Below are 17,685 nucleotides of genomic sequence, written 5' to 3' on the forward strand. Positions count from 1 at the left end.
TTAGCTGTTGGGTTGATGTTGTGCATCATGTAGGCTTTGTTTTTTGCATCATCTCAGCTGAGTCGGTCTCAAACCAGCCCTTGTTGCAGGTTCCACCTTTACCAAATGATGCTTCTGCTGCTTCATAGATGATTAAGCTTAGTGCTTTCCAAGCTTCATTGAGGCGAGTATAGGTGCTTCCCGTTAAGGCTTTGGTGGGTTTCAAGCATTCTAGCGACAGTGTGAAGTGCTGGTATTTGGTATCAAGGCTTGTGTAAGGGATGTTGATGCATGGCGACTAGTCCTGTTTGGAGCTGTGGAACATTTGTGGTGCACGTTCCCTCTGCTGCTGATGAGAGTGTTCGATGTCGCAATCTGCACAGTAGTAAGTGTGGGTGTGAAGAACACTGGGCAGATTGCACCTCATTATGACTAGATCTAGTTGGCACCAATGTCCAGACCTTGGGTGACACTATGATACCTTGTGACAATGTCTGCTCTGGAAGAAGGTATTGGTGATTTGTTCAGGGCACAAAGCTCAAGGCGTTGTCTATTATTGTTGATCTTGCCCACCCCATGACGACAGAGGCACATTGGCTATGAATCACTGACTGCTCCAACACTGTGTTGAAGTCACCCAGGATGAATAGCCTCTCGCCATTTGGATATTCCTCCCTCACCTCAGGAGTCATCAAAATGCTCTTTATGGGAGATGCTGGCGTTCAGAGTTGGTGCTTAGCCACATACGATGTTGACTGTGCCTCCATCAGATTATAACCACAGGGAGATGAGGTGCTCTGAGGTTGCTGCTGATTGCTCACTGTGAAGCCTACACCATGCTCACGGTGATCTTCAGTGCTCTTTCCATGCCAGTAGTGGATGTAATTAGCCTCTCGAATAGAACTCGTGTTGGCTAATATGGTTTCTTGTAGAGCAGCAATATAGTCACCAGCTTATGTAGCTCACAGAATCTCAGAATTATTACAACGCAGGAGGCGGCCATTCGGCCCATCGTGTCTGCACTAGCTCTCTGAATGAGCAATTCACCTAGTGCCACTCCCCGTAGCTCACTGTCAATCAGGGTTGTCTTGCGTACACTTGCTGTGGAGTGTGGTTCGTTGCTCATTCCAGTGCTTCATATTCCAGCTTCTAAGCTGAAAGATTACCTTTCTTTGTTTTCGGCATAGCCTGGGCATGGTTCTGGAGCTGCAGACTTGCCCAGCATCTGCACTCCCCTCTCCACCTCATAGGCTGGTATCCAGAGGAAAGATGAAAGCCTAGATGTCTAGGACCTACTCGGTTGCAGGAGTTATTTATTATTTTTATTTATTTTTTTATTTAGAGATACAGCATTGAAACAGGCCCTTCGGCTCACCGTGTCTGTGCTGACCATCAACCGCCCATTTATACTAATCCTACACTCATCCCATATTCCTACCATATCCCCACCTGTCTCTATATTCTCCTACCTATACTAGGGGCAATTTATAATGGCCAATTTACCTATCAACCTGCAAGTCTTTTGGTGAGGGGAGGAAACCGGAGTGCCCGGCAAAAACCCACGCAGACACAGGGAGAACTTGCAAACTCCACACAGGCAGTACCCAGAATTGAACCCAGGTCGCTGGAGCTGTGAGGCTGCTAACTTGAGGGAAACACCACCCGCCTAATGGGACTCCACTCCAGATTTTGCCGGGTTTACTCTTAACCATTAGCTCTTGATGTTGTTAATGTTGAAGGCATTGACTGGCAGGGCCCAGATCACCACAAACATAGGTATGATCTTGTCCTCCAGGTGCGTGAAGGAAGTAGCTCCAGGTCACCACTTCCCGCCTCCTGGTCTCATACAGCCAATGTAAAATAAACTCACCATATTGTTATAGCTGATGACCAGGAAGACTTTTTTTTTTAATATTTTGGGACTTATTTGCTGCTGCCAGTCCATCCAGCCTCAGTAAACAATGGAGCGCACAATTGCCATATCATGATGATTTAGATGTACTCACTAATGTTGTGAGTTGCTGGGACAAAACTGTCAATGGCCTGAGATCTATAATCTGGGTCACTGTCCGGCCATTTTTACTTTTTCTTACCCTACTGAATCACAGGTGAATGAAGGACATCCCAGAATTTTCCTATATGGCAACATATTTACACCTTAACCAGCTGCATTGTCACATTAGATGTACGCTGATCATTTGAGCACCCTTTAGCAACTAACTAACTAATCACAATAAAAACAAGAAATGCTGGAACCATTCAGAAGGTCTGGCAGCATCTGTCGAAAGAGAAACAGAGTTAACGTTTCGGGTCAGTGACCCTTCTTCGGAACTTGGGAATTTTGCTTTTATTTAACTAACTAATCACAATGGGAACACATTAGCCTTTGTCAATCACAAGGTAGCCTATAGTCAGGCATTAACACACCTTTTAAAGATGGCACTCAGTGATCAGAAAAATAGGGCCAAATAAAAACTCCATCAACACCTATAGTATGTTTCACATTCTTACTTTCATGTTTTGGTAGGCAGAGTGACCAATCATACAGCAAAGACAGCTTGTGAAAATGTTCACCTTAGAACTGAAAGGAGATACAAACAGCTGGTGACAGCTTCCCAACCTGAAGCTTTTAATCTGCCTGAAGCAAATGAGCCTGGATCATAGGATACACCACATCGTGACAGCTCAAAGCCACCTCTGATATTAAATGGTGATTGCAGTTATCTAGGTCCATGTACGAGGGAATACTGCTTTCTATGCAAGTCCATTCATTGATTTGAGTGTGCGAAACACCTTGCAAGATGTGATAGGTAATATAGAATGTCTTGTGTAGAAACCATTCATGTGGGATAGAAATTGCATTAATAGAGAGACAGTACTAATAACTGGAACAGAATAAATGAAGTTTGACTGCTTCCACAATTCGAGCACTAATCTGCATATTTAGTACTCACAGCCACATAGAACCTGCATACTGATGTAATGAAAGCTCTTTATTTACCAATGCCATTGCTGCATAGGTTCCATCTATGAGATCTTGTTAAAAAGGTATTAAACAAAAGTGTGACATTTTAAAAGTTGGTTTCTTAGTCTCAAGTGGGACACAACAAGCAAAACATTTCAAATTTCTGTTTTGAACTATATCCATGTAGATTAATAAAAAGAAAACTAATATCACTGCTGGATGTTCATTATAGACATTGTAAAATATTCACACAAGATCAACATGTAGTAAGGAGCAACCAATGTTTATTAACAGGTAGTACAGCTAATCAGGCACAACATAACTAATAAGACAGAATACTGCTGTAGATTTGTTTCTTCTATCTCTGCTACCTGTACAGTGCAGTCATCTTCAACCAATCATGCTGTCGCTCAATTAAAATGAATTTATCTTATATAAAAGGTCGTCCCACCTTACAGGCTCCATGGTAAAGCACACCCTGAAGGAATCAATGAGCACTGCTGGGGAAGGTACGAAAAAGTAACCTTTCTTTCAATTTTGCCCTTTGAACCCCTGCACAAAGGTGCCCTGTCTTAATTTAGTGATTTCTCTGTGGGGAGGTACCAAGATCAGGAACACAACAGATTGGGAGGGGGATTAAACTGGTGTCCTCATTTGAGGCATTATATGCTGCAGCTCCAACGCAGTGCACTATTAAAAGTGAAGTCCTACGTTTACCGACTTCTGTAGAAGACGACATATTGAAGCAGCATACACCAAGAACATCCCCTTGCAGCCACTACATTTTTTGTGAAGCCCACAGATGAAGAATGGCTATCCACTGCCCATGGAAAGTGTACCTCAAAATGAAGTTGACTTCAAGAGAGAGGGGAGAAAATTGCTCTGGCAACAGAAAAAAAAAAAATCAGAGCGAATTTGCCAGCCAGCTTAGCAACAACCTGTAGACTGTCTCCTTCTTTCCAAGAAATTACCATTTTAACAAATACTTGTGGAGACCGAAAGAAAATACATTAATGTGCACTATGCTCAACTCCAAACAACACACAACCATTGTAACAAACATTGTCATTCAAAACATGCAAGAAATTCTCTTCTTAGAAAAGTGAAGGCAGTTAGAAAACAATAGAGACTGCTTCTTACATAGAGAATACTAAAAATTAAACACATTTACATCAGCATATCCTTTAAACCAGGTTTATCCTTGGGTTAAAGACCAACTTCAAGGGCAAAAAAAATAATCTTGGCACTTATATCAAAGAAAAGCTCTTCCCGTTAGCTGATAGCACAAGGCCTAGAGGACATAGATTTAATGTTTTGAGTAAGAGAGGAAGAACTGAAAAAAAATAAAATCAGTGAGTGGTAATGACCTGGAACTTGCTACCTATGAGAGTAGTGGAAGTGGAGACAATGATTTCAAAGAGAAAATGGTAGGCATTTGAAGGAAATAAATGCAGGGCTGTGGGGATAGAGAGGGGGAATGGGACTGACTGAGCTGTTCGATAAAGAGCTGGCATGGGCTGAATGGCCTCCTTGAGTGTCATAATAACTATCTATCTCCCCAGGTTTCAAAGGACAAGTCACACCCAACAGAAAATATAATTAAGTGAACTAGATTTAAGAAAACTATTATATCCTTCTGAAATCTTGCAAACTACTGCACTTGGACGTCACAAAATAACCATTTCATCATCTTGTGACTGCCAGAGTAATACTGATTCTATCCATCAACACTATACCACAGCACTCAAGTCTTCCCCTGCACAGGTGTAATCACTTCTCACTGTGCAATTTGGAATTAGTGTGTAATATCAATTGGTGGTGTTCTGGGGAAGTACTAATGGAGACCTGGGATCCAGTACAACTGAAGAGAATAACTAAAGCAGAGTCATTCCTGGGCTTCTGACCACACAGCACCTAGCAACAAGATTACAGCAGTGTTAAGAAGCAAGAACTCTTCCAATTCTCTCAACCTGAGACAGCAACAGGGGGAAAAAAAAGCACTTTTTTTTTCTACTGAACTACATCTTTGCAACTCTCTATGGTACCCACTAATCTACATATTAAGAGTAGTAGATATGAAAGCCTGCCCTCAATTTTTAAAAAGGAACCCAAAATTAAAATTTACTTCTGACAGACAAATCAATTACTTTCTTCCAATATCTACATTTTTCTTACAGCAAAATCTCTTGCCTGAAAGGTCTCACACTTATCAGCATCGCCGTCACTTTCATAGATTTTCAAAAATGTGTGTGTTCAAGTGACATTGTGAATTAAAACCGTGACATACAGCCAATCAAACTCATTCACAATATTGCATATGATTTGCTCCATACAGCCACTCACTGCCAGGCTTCCTCTAGTTTGGATGCTTTTCCTTTATTCAGATGTGATGTTTCACCCTGGGATATGGTTCCAAGGACAGTGGTGGCATCTTTTCATGCTTGTACCAAGACAGTGATTTTTCAGTGGGCTATTTTACCATGAAAGCTGTTCATGACCCCTTGCTTCATTCTATTCTTTCTCAAAAAGGTGCTACACATATAAACAAAGGGGAGTAGGCCACTCGGCCCCTCGAGCCTGCGAGTCTTTTTTCTTTTATATGCTCTTACATTTCCACCTAGAATCATTGGATAACTATCAGGATGTGAAATACTGACTGAATTTCGCTGCTCCAGAGACAGGCAAAGTTATGGCACCTCACTGTGATTAGCTATCTTGGTCATATTAATGAAGTTTCCAGATTGAAAGCCTGGGTCCATATGGTTTGGTAGTATGTTATGCTGTACATTTTTGCAACTGCCCTAACAACAGAGTTTCTAACCAACAATTTTGAACCATAAGGCAATGAGCAACTTTGTACAAAAACCATCAGAAAATGTAAAGTTTTGTTTTAAAAGCTGATTAGACAACCTGCATACAGATGAAAATTTCTTACTGCTCTGGTTTAGGTGCATTAGCACTGAGCCAATCAAAGCAAATTCCCAGGTTTGGTAGTGAATTTTTCCTCACTTCTAGTCTTCTCCCATCTTCAAGCAGGGTTTGAGTCTGATTGGAATATAGTGCCGACACAATAATACTACACAAATCGCAAGATAGGACATTTAATAGCAGATAAACTTTTAAGACTCGCAAATGGTCCCTTCATGACTGCTTTTTTGCTAAAAGCATATGTGGGATGTGCAGAAGTGGAAAATTAGTTGGAACACATTCTTAAAACACTACAGATTCTTCAAATTTAGATTTCTAGTAACAAATGTTATGCTAAATTAATCAACACATCACACACACCTCCTTACTTGAAAGTTTTAGTTTAAAATCTTTCTTGGGATCCAGGTCAGAATCCATGTGATCCAAAACTGCATGAACTACATCTCAAAAGGCTTCCATCTTTGGATTGGTTGAATTTTTGCCTCTTTACAGTAAGATGAAATCTTCACCTGCCTCCCCCTGCCCACACCAAGCTTTGCTAATGATATGGACTTAATCCTCCATTCAGGTTCGGTTCTAGTTCCTATTTCAATTGCTTAGCTTCCCATCAACACTGGATATTGCATTTTTGTACTTAAAACTGCAATGCAAACGAGTTGCCATTTGAAACAAATTGCAAAGAAATGCCAAACAATGAGCCAATGAATATGGCAACTCCTAGACAACAGCTTCCTTTACAAAGCCAAAGGAACTAAATATCAAGAGTACAAATTGGTACTGGCAGACCACCAAAAATACAGTTTGGCATCACAACTTCCATGTGCTTTCCCAGGCACTAAAAAAGTTTACAGATTGTCATCCTCAACTAAAGACCTTCTTCTATTTTCAAAACAACTAAAATCTGCCAATTCTACTACATTGGTCTTCAAAATCTACATGCTTCACAAAATTTATTACCGAACCCTTCTTCACTTCCCTCATTTAAATCAAGTGCAGTTTAAAAAAAAAATTACTTTACAAAATGACATTGCAAGCAATTTAAAAACCACAAAGAAAACCTTTTTTTTTAAAGAGCTGAACCTAGAGGGGGAATACCAAAGTAATAAATAAAATACAGGTTAGCTGAGTTCCCCAGGGCATATTTCAGCTGAATGGCTGTAATGCGACAGCCACAACTTTATTGCAGACCAAGAGCCAGCAGGTGATTCCAACTCCACCTGCAAAGAAACAAAACAAGTTATTTATATCGTAATACAAAGTCCTGTGTACTTATAACAAGAATGCACCAATTTACATCCACAGTCACTGAAACATGAAGTATGATCTGTGCTGCCGTCTGGAAACCCGAGGGAAAGCATGCACACAACACAAAGTTAGCAAGAACAACTAAAATAAATCTTATTGCTCATCCCCCCCACCTGCAAAAATGGTGTACATGATAAATAGATTTCCAGCAAGATACAATCAACTGCCCCAAAATGAGCTGGATATGTATTTACATAGGAATGGGTTTGAAGGTTCTCAAATATACACAAATGATCAAATACTTATAGAACAGTAGTTTGTGCTACTGGAATCATGAAGACATAAAGCAACAGGGCAGAGTTGAGTAATGGAAAAACAAGAACAGATAAGATATAGATACTCTGGATTGTTGCTCCATAACTTTTAGAGCTCAGAGACTTTTTGCAGGACTTTCCCCAAGGCAGTTTTGCTGTGACGTCAGAATAGGTGATATTGTACATGGTAAGTGGAAGGTTCGGGCTTAATGGGCTGACTCATCTTTCCATGTTCTTCTCATTGAACAGGTTAAACAAGTGATGTTTATAAAATTATGATAAATCCTAAATTTGCCGAACATCTCTGTTTGTAGCCACTAGAATGTGACTGTTGGAGTTAACACGTTGCTGAATTTTTTGCTGATCTTGCTGCAATGGAACTTGCTTTGGTCAGCCAGGTGTCTCACATGTATAAAACCGAACCTTATGCTTACAAGCCTTCATAGTAAGCTACTAGAAAAAAAAAAAGAGCTCTTATTTACCAGATATGGAATCCTCACGGTCTCACCATACAATCACATCCTAGTGCTCTTCGGGGGGGTTTAAACTAATTCAGCAGGGGAATGGGAACCTAAAATGTAGTGCCAGTGTACAGGATGTTGAGAGTAGTGAGGTCAGGGATAAGGTTACAAGGACGCAAGAGGGCACTGGCAAGCAAGAACCTGGATTAAAGTGTGTCTACTTCAACGCCAGGAGCATCCGGAATAAGGTGGGTGAGCTTGCAGCATGGGTTGGTACCTGGGATCTCGATGTAGTGGCCATTTCGGAGACATGGGTAGAGCAGAGGCAGGAATGGATGTTGCAGGTTCCGGGATTTAGATGTTTCAGTAAGAACAGAGAAGATGGTAAAAGGGGGGGGTGGTGTGGCATTGTTAATCAAGGAGAGTATTACAGCGACAGAAAGGACGTTTGAGGACACGTCTACGGAGGTAGTATGGGCCGAGGTTAGAAACAGGAGAGGTGAGGTCACCCTGTTGGGAGTCTTTTATAGACCTCCAAATAGTTCCAGAGATGTAGAGGAAAGGATAGCGAAGATGATTCTCGACAGGGGCGAGAGTAACAGGGTAGTTGTTATGGGGGACTTTCCAAATATTGACTGGAAATACTATAGTTCGAGTACTTTAGATGGGTCAGTTTTTGTCCAGTGTGTGCAGGAGGGTTTTCTGACACAGTATGTAGACAGGCCAACCAGGGGCGATGCCACATTGGATTTGGTACTGGGTAATGAAACCGGCCAGGTGTTAGATTTAGATGTAGGTGAGCATTTTGGTGATAGTGATCACAATTCGGTTAGGTTTACCTTAGCGATGGGCAGGGACAGGTATATACCGCAGGGCAAAAATTATAGCTGGGGGAAAGGAAATTATGATGCGATTAGGCAAGATTTAGGATGCGTAGGATGGGGAAGGAAACTGCAGGGGATGGGAACAATCGAAATGTGGAGCTTATTCAAGGAGCAGCTACTGCGTGTCCTTGATAAGTATGTACCTGTGAGGCAGGGAGGAAGTTGTCGAGCGAGGGAGCCGTGGTTTACTAAAGAGGTTGAAGCGCTTGTCAAGAGGAAGAAGAAGGCTTATGTTAGGATGAGACGTGAAGGCTCAGTTGGGCGCTTGAGAGTTACAAGCTAGCCAGGAAGGATATAAAGGGAGAGCTAAGACGAGCAAGGAGAGGACATGAGAAGTCATTGGCGGATAGGATCAGGGAAAACCCTAAGGCTTTCTATAGGTATATCAGGAATAAAAGAATGACTAGAGTTAGATTAGGGCCAATCAAGGATAGTAGTGGGAAGTTGTGTGTGGAATCAGAGGAGGTAGGGGAAGTGTTAAATGAATATTTTGCGTCAGTATTTACAGTAGAGAAAGAAAATGTTGTCGAGGAGAATACTGAGATTCAGGCTACTAGGCTAGATGGGATTGAGGTTCACAAGGAGGAGGTGTTAGCAATTTTGGAAAGTGTGAAAATAGATAAGTCCCCTGGGCCAGATGGGATTTATCCTAGGATTCTCTGGGAAGCTAGGGAGGAGATTGCAGAGCCTTTGTCCTTGATCTTTATGTCGTCATTGTCGACAGGAATAGTGCCGGAAGACTGGAGGATAGCAAATGTTGTGCCCTTGTTCAAGAAGGGGAGTAGAGACAGCCCTGGTAATTATAGACCTGTGAGCCTTACTTCGGTTGTGGGTAAAATGTTGGAAAAGGTTATAAGAGACAGGATTTATAATCATCTTGAAAAGAATAAGTTCATTAGCGATAGTCAGCACGGTTTTGTGACGGGTAGGTCGTGCCTCACAAACTTTATTGAGTTTTTCGAGAAGGTGACCAAACAGGTGGATGAGGGTAAAGCAGTGGATGTGGTGTATATGGATGTCAGTAAGGCGTTTGATAAGGTTCCCCATGGTAGGCTATTGCAGAAAATACGGAAGTATGGGGTTGAAGGTGATTTAGAGCTTTGGATCAGAAATTGGCTAGCTGAAAGAAGACAGAGGGTGGTGGTTGATGCCAAATGTTCATCCTGGAGTTTAGTTACTAGTGGTGTACCGCAAGGATCTGTTTTGGGGCCATTGCTGTTTGTCATTTTTATAAATGACCTGGAAGAGGGTGTAGAAGGGTGGGTTAGTAAATTTGCGGATGACACTAAGGTCGGTGGAGTTGTGGATAGTGCCGAAGGATGTTGTAGGGTACAGAGGGACATAGATAGGCTGCAGAGCTGGGCTGAGAGATGGCAAATGGAGTTTAATGCAGAAAAGTGCGAGGTGATTCACTTTGGAAGGAGTAACAGGAATGCAGAGTACTGGGCTAATGGGAAGATTCTTGGTAGTGTAGATGAACAGAGAGATCTTGGTGTCCAGGTGCATAAATCCCTGAAGGTTGCTCCCCAGGTTAATAGGGCTGTTAAGAAGGCATATGGTGTGTTAGCTTTTATTAGTAGGGGGATCGAGTTTCGGAGCCACGAGGTCATGCTGCAGCTGTACAAAACTCTGGTGAGACCGCACCTGGAGTATTGCGTGCAGTTCTGGTCACCGCATTATTGGAAGGACGTGGAAGCTATGGAAAGGGTGCAGAGAAGATTTACTAGGATGTTGCCTGGTATGGAGGGAAGGTCTTACGAGGAAAGGCTGAGGGACTTGAGGTTGTTTTCGTTGGAGAGAAGGAGGAGGAGAGGTGACTTAATAGAGACATATAAATAATCAGAGGGTTGGATAGGGTGGATAGTGAGAGTCTTTTTCCTCGGATGGTGATGGCAAACACGAGGGAACATAGCTTTAAGTTGAGGGGTGATAGATATAGGACAGATGTCAGAGGTAGTTTCTTTACTCAGAGAGTAGTCGGGGCGTGGAACGCCCTGCCTGCAACAGTAGTAGACTCGCCAACTTTAAGGGCATTTAAGTGGTCATTGGATAGACATATGGATGAAAATGGAATAGTGTCGGTCAGATGGTTTCACAGGTCGGCGCAACATCGAGGGCCGAAGGGCCTGTACTGCGCTGTAATGTTCTAATTCTAATTTACCAAAGTGGAGAGCTTATTAGGACAAAGAGACACCACAATTTAAAATGTTACAGGATACTAAATTAAATACTTAATGTAGGATTCAATTTTTGTTTTGCATACAGTGGTATTCCTTTTTTTTTGGGTTTGAAAAATAATTTAATCTCTGATTTAAATGGAGATTTTGGCTGAACTGATCCAAAGCTCAGCTAACTTGTTCATCTCCATGGAATTAGTTATATGAAAATCTGATGACCCACTGGCTCAGCACCATAAAATGGAAACCTTCCATCTCCAAAATGTACAATTTCATCCGTTTTATTCATGAAGGATCAATCCTCCAATGGCTCACAAAGGGTATGTACTGTGTGGTGTAGTATTCTGTCTGACCAGGAAGGTCCAAGGTTTGATTTCTGGTTTGTGCTAACAGCAGGTCATATCCAGGCAATCAGTGATGGTACTCCAATTGCGCTCTGCATCCCGTCGCTAATAAGTGTGATGCAGTTACTTTCCCCTGGAAGGTCTATTTAAGTGAGAATCAAGTAGGGCAATGACAAGCTTGGTTGCCCCCACCAAAGTTGCTGAACTTCAATAAATTTGCACTGATGTTTGGAAAAGCCACTGAGGTGAGATGCCAAGGGACTGCTGCCATCAAACAGCAATACTGAACAAGAGTTAGTCATAGAGAGAAAAAGAAAAAAAAAAAGGACACCAGCTCACCAGAAATTTGATGTTTAACAAGGATGATTTAAATAAAAACATTCCTAATCATACTGCACCTGCTACTCCAGTTGGGAACGCTACCATTCGCTCTAAAGGCGCCATCCATTTTTGTGGGAGCACAGTAACAGGTTCGGAATAATATTTCAATATCAGGGAAATCATTAAAACCGCCTGAAAGAAAAGCACAATAGGGATTTCAGCAAAGAACAATGTAATGAGCATACATAGATTGTTTCCTCCTCCAACTCAAGCATTTTTCAAACAGTCAGCATCAACGATCTCTCTTGAATTGGAGTATAGCTTCACCTGCATCCAGTCTTATGTCAGCCATTAAGTAGCAGATCTCCTGTAATTCAAATCACAGAATATGCTGTTCTATCCCTTTCAGGAAGTATATGCTATGCAAAAGGCTTTCAATACGTCATAATTGTATTTGTCTTCCAATTTTTCATCGCCAAAGGGGAAAAATCTGGACTCTCCTACTTTCTGAGTTAGAACATATTACAACTACTGCAATACCTTCCAATCCCAATTTCTACTCTTACTCTTGCCTCAGCTTCTGATGACCAGGAATTTACTCCCATTTCCCAATTATGTAGGTGCCCTGCTCCAAGGATTGCAACAATTTCCTTCTGAACCAACTCTACACTTCAATTTCAATATGGAGTCAGAGAGTCATTTACGGCATAAAAGGTCCATGCTGGCTCTCCGCTGAACTATCCAGTCAGTCCCACTCCCCCAGCCCTGCAAGTTCATTTCCTTCAAGTGCCCATCCAATTTCCTTTTGAAATCACTGATTGTCTCCGTTTCCATCACCCTCGTGGACACTGGGTTCCAGGTCATTACCACTCGCTGCATACAAAAGTTCTTCCTCACATTCCCCCTGCATTTCTTGCCCAAAACCTTCACTGTGTCCCCTAGTCCTCATACCATCAGTTAATGGAAGCAGTTTTTCCTTGTCTCACTTACCCAAGTCTGTCATAATCTTGTACACCTCAATCAAGTCTCCCCTAAATTTCCTTTGCTCCAGGGAGAACAATCCCATCTTTTCCAACCTAGCCTTGTAACTAAAATCCTCCATCCCTGGAACCATTCTGGTGAATCTCCTTTGCACCCTCACATCTTTCCTAAAATGTGATGGCCAGAATGGGATGCAATACTCTAGTTGGGGCCTAACCAGAGCTTTATAAAGATTCAGCATAACTTCCCTGCTTTTGTACTCAACGCCTCTATTTATGAAGCCCAAGATCTCATCTGCTTTACTAACCACTCTCAATATGTCCTGCCACCTTCAAAGATCGATGCACCTGCACCTCCAGGTCCCTGTGTTCCTGCACATTCTTTAGAACTGCGCCATTAAGTCTATATTGCCTCACCCTATTCCTTCTGCCAAAATGAATCACCTCATATTTGTCTGTATTAAATTCCATCGGTCACTTGTCTGCCCATTCTGCTAGCCTATATATGTCTTGTTGCAGGCGGTTCATATCATCCTCACTGTTTGCCACTCCTCCAAGTTTGATATCATTGTCAAATTTTGAAACTCTGCTCTGTATTCCAAGATCCAAGTAATTTTATATATATATATATAAAATTACTTGGATCTTTATATATATATATATATATATAGAAATAAAACATAAAAAAGTGGTCCTAGCACTGACCCTTGGGGAACACCACTGTCTACCATTCTCCAGTCTGAAAAACAACCACTTACCACTCGCTGTTTTCCATCCGTAAGCCAATTTTTAAAAAAAATCTAACTGATAAACACTGACCTTCCTATTCCATGAGAATCAATTTTGTTAACCAGCCTTTTATGTGGTAGTTTATCTGACAATACACTACATGAACACATGCCATAGCAGGTTTACATATGGCTCTTTCACTGGGCTATATGTCTGAATCTGCATGAGCTTGAAGTCTTTTCTCCTTACCAGCAGTAGAATTCCTCTGTGCACAGAGCTTGGGCAGTCTCCACAGAACCAGAGTCTACATGTTAGACTCCAAAGGATTGCAAATCAAAGCTGCACACACTGACAATCTCAAAGGAAGTGCTGATGGCTGATGTGGGAAGCAAATATCATACTGATGCAGCAAGGGTTTTTGTTACAATTCAGGATCGAGGTACCTTGCTAAAACAGGCAAGATACATATTTAACTGCATCTAGGAAAGCTTAATGCTGACTCAGTACGAAAAATGAAAAAAAAAAATCAATCCCTCAATGACATCCCTTAACCTAACTGAGCACAAATTTCACGATAAAAGACTTGAATTTATATAGACCTTTACTTGAGATGTTTCGGAGACATAATTACTTTGAAGTGCAGCAACTTGGGTGGGGTGGGGGGTGGCAGCCATTTTCTGCACACCAAGATCCCTCTAATGGCAATGAGATAGCTAATTTAGTCATACAGGTTACAAAGACCCAAAATTCAACATGTAGTTTTAGAAATACACTCTTACCTGAACAATATAGAAGACAATATTCACCACCCACTTGATCTTCGCTAACTGTGCTGTCCTTGTTTTGACTACAAATAGAAGACATTCTGCTCAGTACAGTTTGTCATACAATTAACATATGATCTAATTTTATTTAATACTAGTGAGATCCTAACTCGTGCAAACCAGAAGTAATCATTTTACAATATCAAAAAGAGAGGTGAAGGCCATTGAGCTACTGTCCATACAGAAAGATGTTCTCCGTTGTAGCATCCAATTTTATTTTCTGAACTGCTTAATCAGAACCAATTACCCCTCATAGTTGGATATCATCTGCAAATTTGAACAATTTTTAATCAAGCAGAATGCACTGCTTGAAAGGCTGGTGGAAGCAGATTCAATATCAGCTTTCAAAATGGAATTCAATATATACCTGGAAAGGAAAAAATTGCAGGGCTATGGGAAAAGAGTAGGACGAATTAGATAGCTCTTTCAATGAGCTGGCACAGGCTCGATGGGCCAAATGACAGCCTTTTGTGCTGCAAGAGTCTATGCTGCTGAGAGTTTCTGAATCACTAAATTCAAAAGCACGAGAGAATCAATGAGAACATGAGAGCAAGTACAAGAAAATGTGGGAGCAAATGGGGAAAAAAAATGAAGTGATCACTTATGTCTGTAAATGTCAGTCAAGTGTGATGCAGGTTTTACTCAATGTCCAGATATGTACATTTCCTACCAGAGGTCACTGGCCGGTGATCAGGAACAGATAACCGTCCTGGTTTTTCCTCCTCCCTGGCACAGAACATGAAATCAGTTGTCAGAACTGAAATATATCAGAGCTTCTGTGCCTCGACCTTCTTAAATGAAATATTATGCTGCATTCTGGAATGAGTCACCTGAATGTATGTCTCTAACTTCTTTAAAAATAAGTCCAACAGGTTTTAAGCAAGTACAGAGGCAGGGAAAGTGGGGAGGGGCCAAATGATGAGGTGCTGTTCATCAAGGAACATCACCTCATCTTTCAGCTAGGCACTTCGCAGCCATCCGGCCTAGACACTGATTCAACAATTTCAGATTGTACCCTATTTTCCTTTTTGGATAGCAGCTATTGGTATTGTTATTTTCATTTACACCTCCTCTAGACACAACTTTTGTTCCTTTACTTGTCCCATTACCTTCTCCTTTTGTCTTGTTACATCATCCATTTTGTCATTTAATCCCTCCTGCCGTCCACCTCATCAGACTTTCCCTTGTCTACTTGCCCGCCTCCCCCTTTCCTTGCCTCTGTACTTGTTTAAAACTCGTTACATCTCTAACTTTTCCCAGCTCTGATGAAGGGTCACTGACCTGAAACGTTAACTCTGCTTCTCTCTCCACAGATGCTGCCAGACCTGCTGAATATCTCTAGCACTCTTTTTATTTCAGATTTCCAGCATCTGCAGTAGTTTGCTTTTGCTCACATAAACTTGTCTTTTCAGTAAAAGGTAAAAAATGTGCCACGTTGTAAGCTTGAAGGTAAAATCTCAGGCCAATACAGAGATTTGACTCTAGGTTGAGTTAATCACTCAACAAGGGCAATAGTACAGGTGGTACAATTAGCTGAAGCATCCTTGGACTGTGGGCAGGGGCAGGGCAGTGTTGGAAATGCTCCTAATCGTTATATACAGAGACACCCTGAACATTGGGCGAGGAGAAGGATTAGGCTTGCATTTGATGTCTTTCACAGCCTGTTGGCACAAAACAACTTGGCTCCTACATGAATAATGAGCATTTGAACAAAGCACCTGAGCGCTCCGGTAGAAAGCACCTCTGAGGGAATTGATGACTTCAGAGGAAGCGCGCGAGAGCGCAATCAAGTGTAACCCATTCCAGAAGGCAGAATAATATTGCATGGAAGATGCTAAGAGCTCCCCATGCTCAGTAGATGATGGATAGAGAACATGTGTATCCTGAAGGAACAAGGGTTGGAAAGAAAGTCATTCAGATCAATCTCATTTCACAGCATAATCTTCCACCTCCCCTTCTTTCAAGTGTCAGCGTTTGATGGGAGGAAGTGGGTGGTGGGAAGAGACAATGGGGGCAACATACCTTTTGTTTGCCCATTACTCAAATAAAATGGAGAGATGGTCAGTTTTTTTTTTTTGCTTTTGCCCTCTGCACCCTTATTAAAGAGAACCATGTTTCTCAGTACCGTGAGTTTTCAGTTTGTCGGTCATTTTGTTGATCTTGCGCTCCAGGCGTGCATATCTAGCAAACTCATCCATCATGCTGATCGTTGCTAACTCCTGCTTCATGTTTCCAATTTCAATTCTCATTTGGAGCTCAGTCTCTCCATCTTTCTGCAGAAGTTTGGCTATCTGAAAAAGACAAGTATTCATTAGAAAGAGGTAGCGTAAGTTTCTGACCATGTTTAGTAACGTACCATTTATAGTCTCTGTGCATTTGATTAAACACCCTTTGTACCTGTTAAGCAGACATCCCTTGAACATGCAAAATAATACTGTAAAAATCAGAGGAGAGTTGTTGCTCTCTTGTCCTGTTCCACTGTTGGGGGAGGCATGAATTGAGCTAGCGACTGGTTCTCGGTAAGCAAATCACTAAAATCTCAAAACATGACGTTATATGGAGGCCATTTCTGGTTTGAATGGCCCTCACTTAGCCTCCTCTGTTCCAAAAAATAACACCTGTCTATTCAATCTTTCCTCATAGCTAAAATTTTCCAGTCCTGGCAACATCCTCGTAAGTCTCCTCTGTACCCACTCTATTGCGATCACATCCTTCCAACAATGCAATGACCAAATCTGTGAAATGCCCATTGCTAGCCTACCCACAGAGAACTGGGTATTTTAACATGTTGAGACCTCCCATCAGCTAAACCACACAGCTGGATCGGATAGGTCAGAGTTAGCTGTAATAATACTCAATCCCCAATCAAATAACTTATATTTATATAGCACCTTTCAAGCAATAAAACATCCCAAGACGTTTCACAGAGGCATTATAAAACAAAATACAACACTGAGACACATATCTCAGAGGTTGTCGGGCTGGAGGAGATTACAGAGAGATAGGGAGGGAGCCAGACCATGGAGGGATTTGGAAACAAGGATGAAACTTTTGAAATTAAGGCATTGTTTAACCAGTAACCAGTGTAGGTCAACGAGCACAGGGGCAAAAGGTGAACAGGACATGGTGCGAGTTAGGACACGGGTAGCAATGTTTTGGATGACCTCAAGTTTAGAGGGTAGAATGTGGGAGGCCAGCCAGCAGTGTGTTAGAATACTCAAGTCTGGGGGTAACAAATCCATGGATGAGGGTTTCAGCAGCAGAAGAGTGAGGCAGAGACAGGCAATGTTACGAATATGGAAACAGGCAGTCTTAGTGATGGTGCTGATATGTAGTTGAAAGCTCATCTCTTGCCAATACTCACTATTTAGTCTCCTGTAGAGTGTGGCCACTTGGTCAGGGTTAAACTATTTGCAAGCATCTTCAGCCAAAAGTGCTGAGTGGATGATCCCATTCAGCCTGAGCTCCCCACCATCTGTCTGCCTTCAGCAGAATTCAGTTCAGTCCACAGGACATTAAGCAGTGGCAGACCCT

The 17,685-nt window shown here is 41.8% G+C and overlaps 1 protein-coding gene across 2 annotated transcripts in view; it reads right to left on the bottom strand.

Annotated features, from left to right (window-relative positions):
* Positions 1–3,211: 3,211 nt before the first annotated feature.
* get1 (guided entry of tail-anchored proteins factor 1) overlaps positions 3,212–17,685 on the bottom strand; it is a 60,040-nt gene continuing 45,566 nt past the window's right edge. For both annotated transcript variants that reach the window (XM_068041161.1, XM_068041162.1), the window contains exons 2-5: positions 16,277–16,442; positions 14,107–14,174; positions 11,696–11,810; positions 3,212–7,089 (exon numbers count right to left, since the gene is read on the bottom strand). In XM_068041161.1, coding sequence (XP_067897262.1) covers positions 7,016–7,089; positions 11,696–11,810; positions 14,107–14,174; positions 16,277–16,442 — 423 coding nt within the window. In that variant the 3' untranslated portion in view covers positions 3,212–7,015. The remainder of the gene's footprint in view (positions 7,090–11,695; positions 11,811–14,106; positions 14,175–16,276; positions 16,443–17,685) is intronic.

The sequence above is a fragment of the Heterodontus francisci genome, chromosome 10, assembly GCF_036365525.1.
Source record: "Heterodontus francisci isolate sHetFra1 chromosome 10, sHetFra1.hap1, whole genome shotgun sequence".
In the NCBI taxonomy this organism is placed as follows: domain Eukaryota; kingdom Metazoa; phylum Chordata; class Chondrichthyes; order Heterodontiformes; family Heterodontidae; genus Heterodontus; species Heterodontus francisci.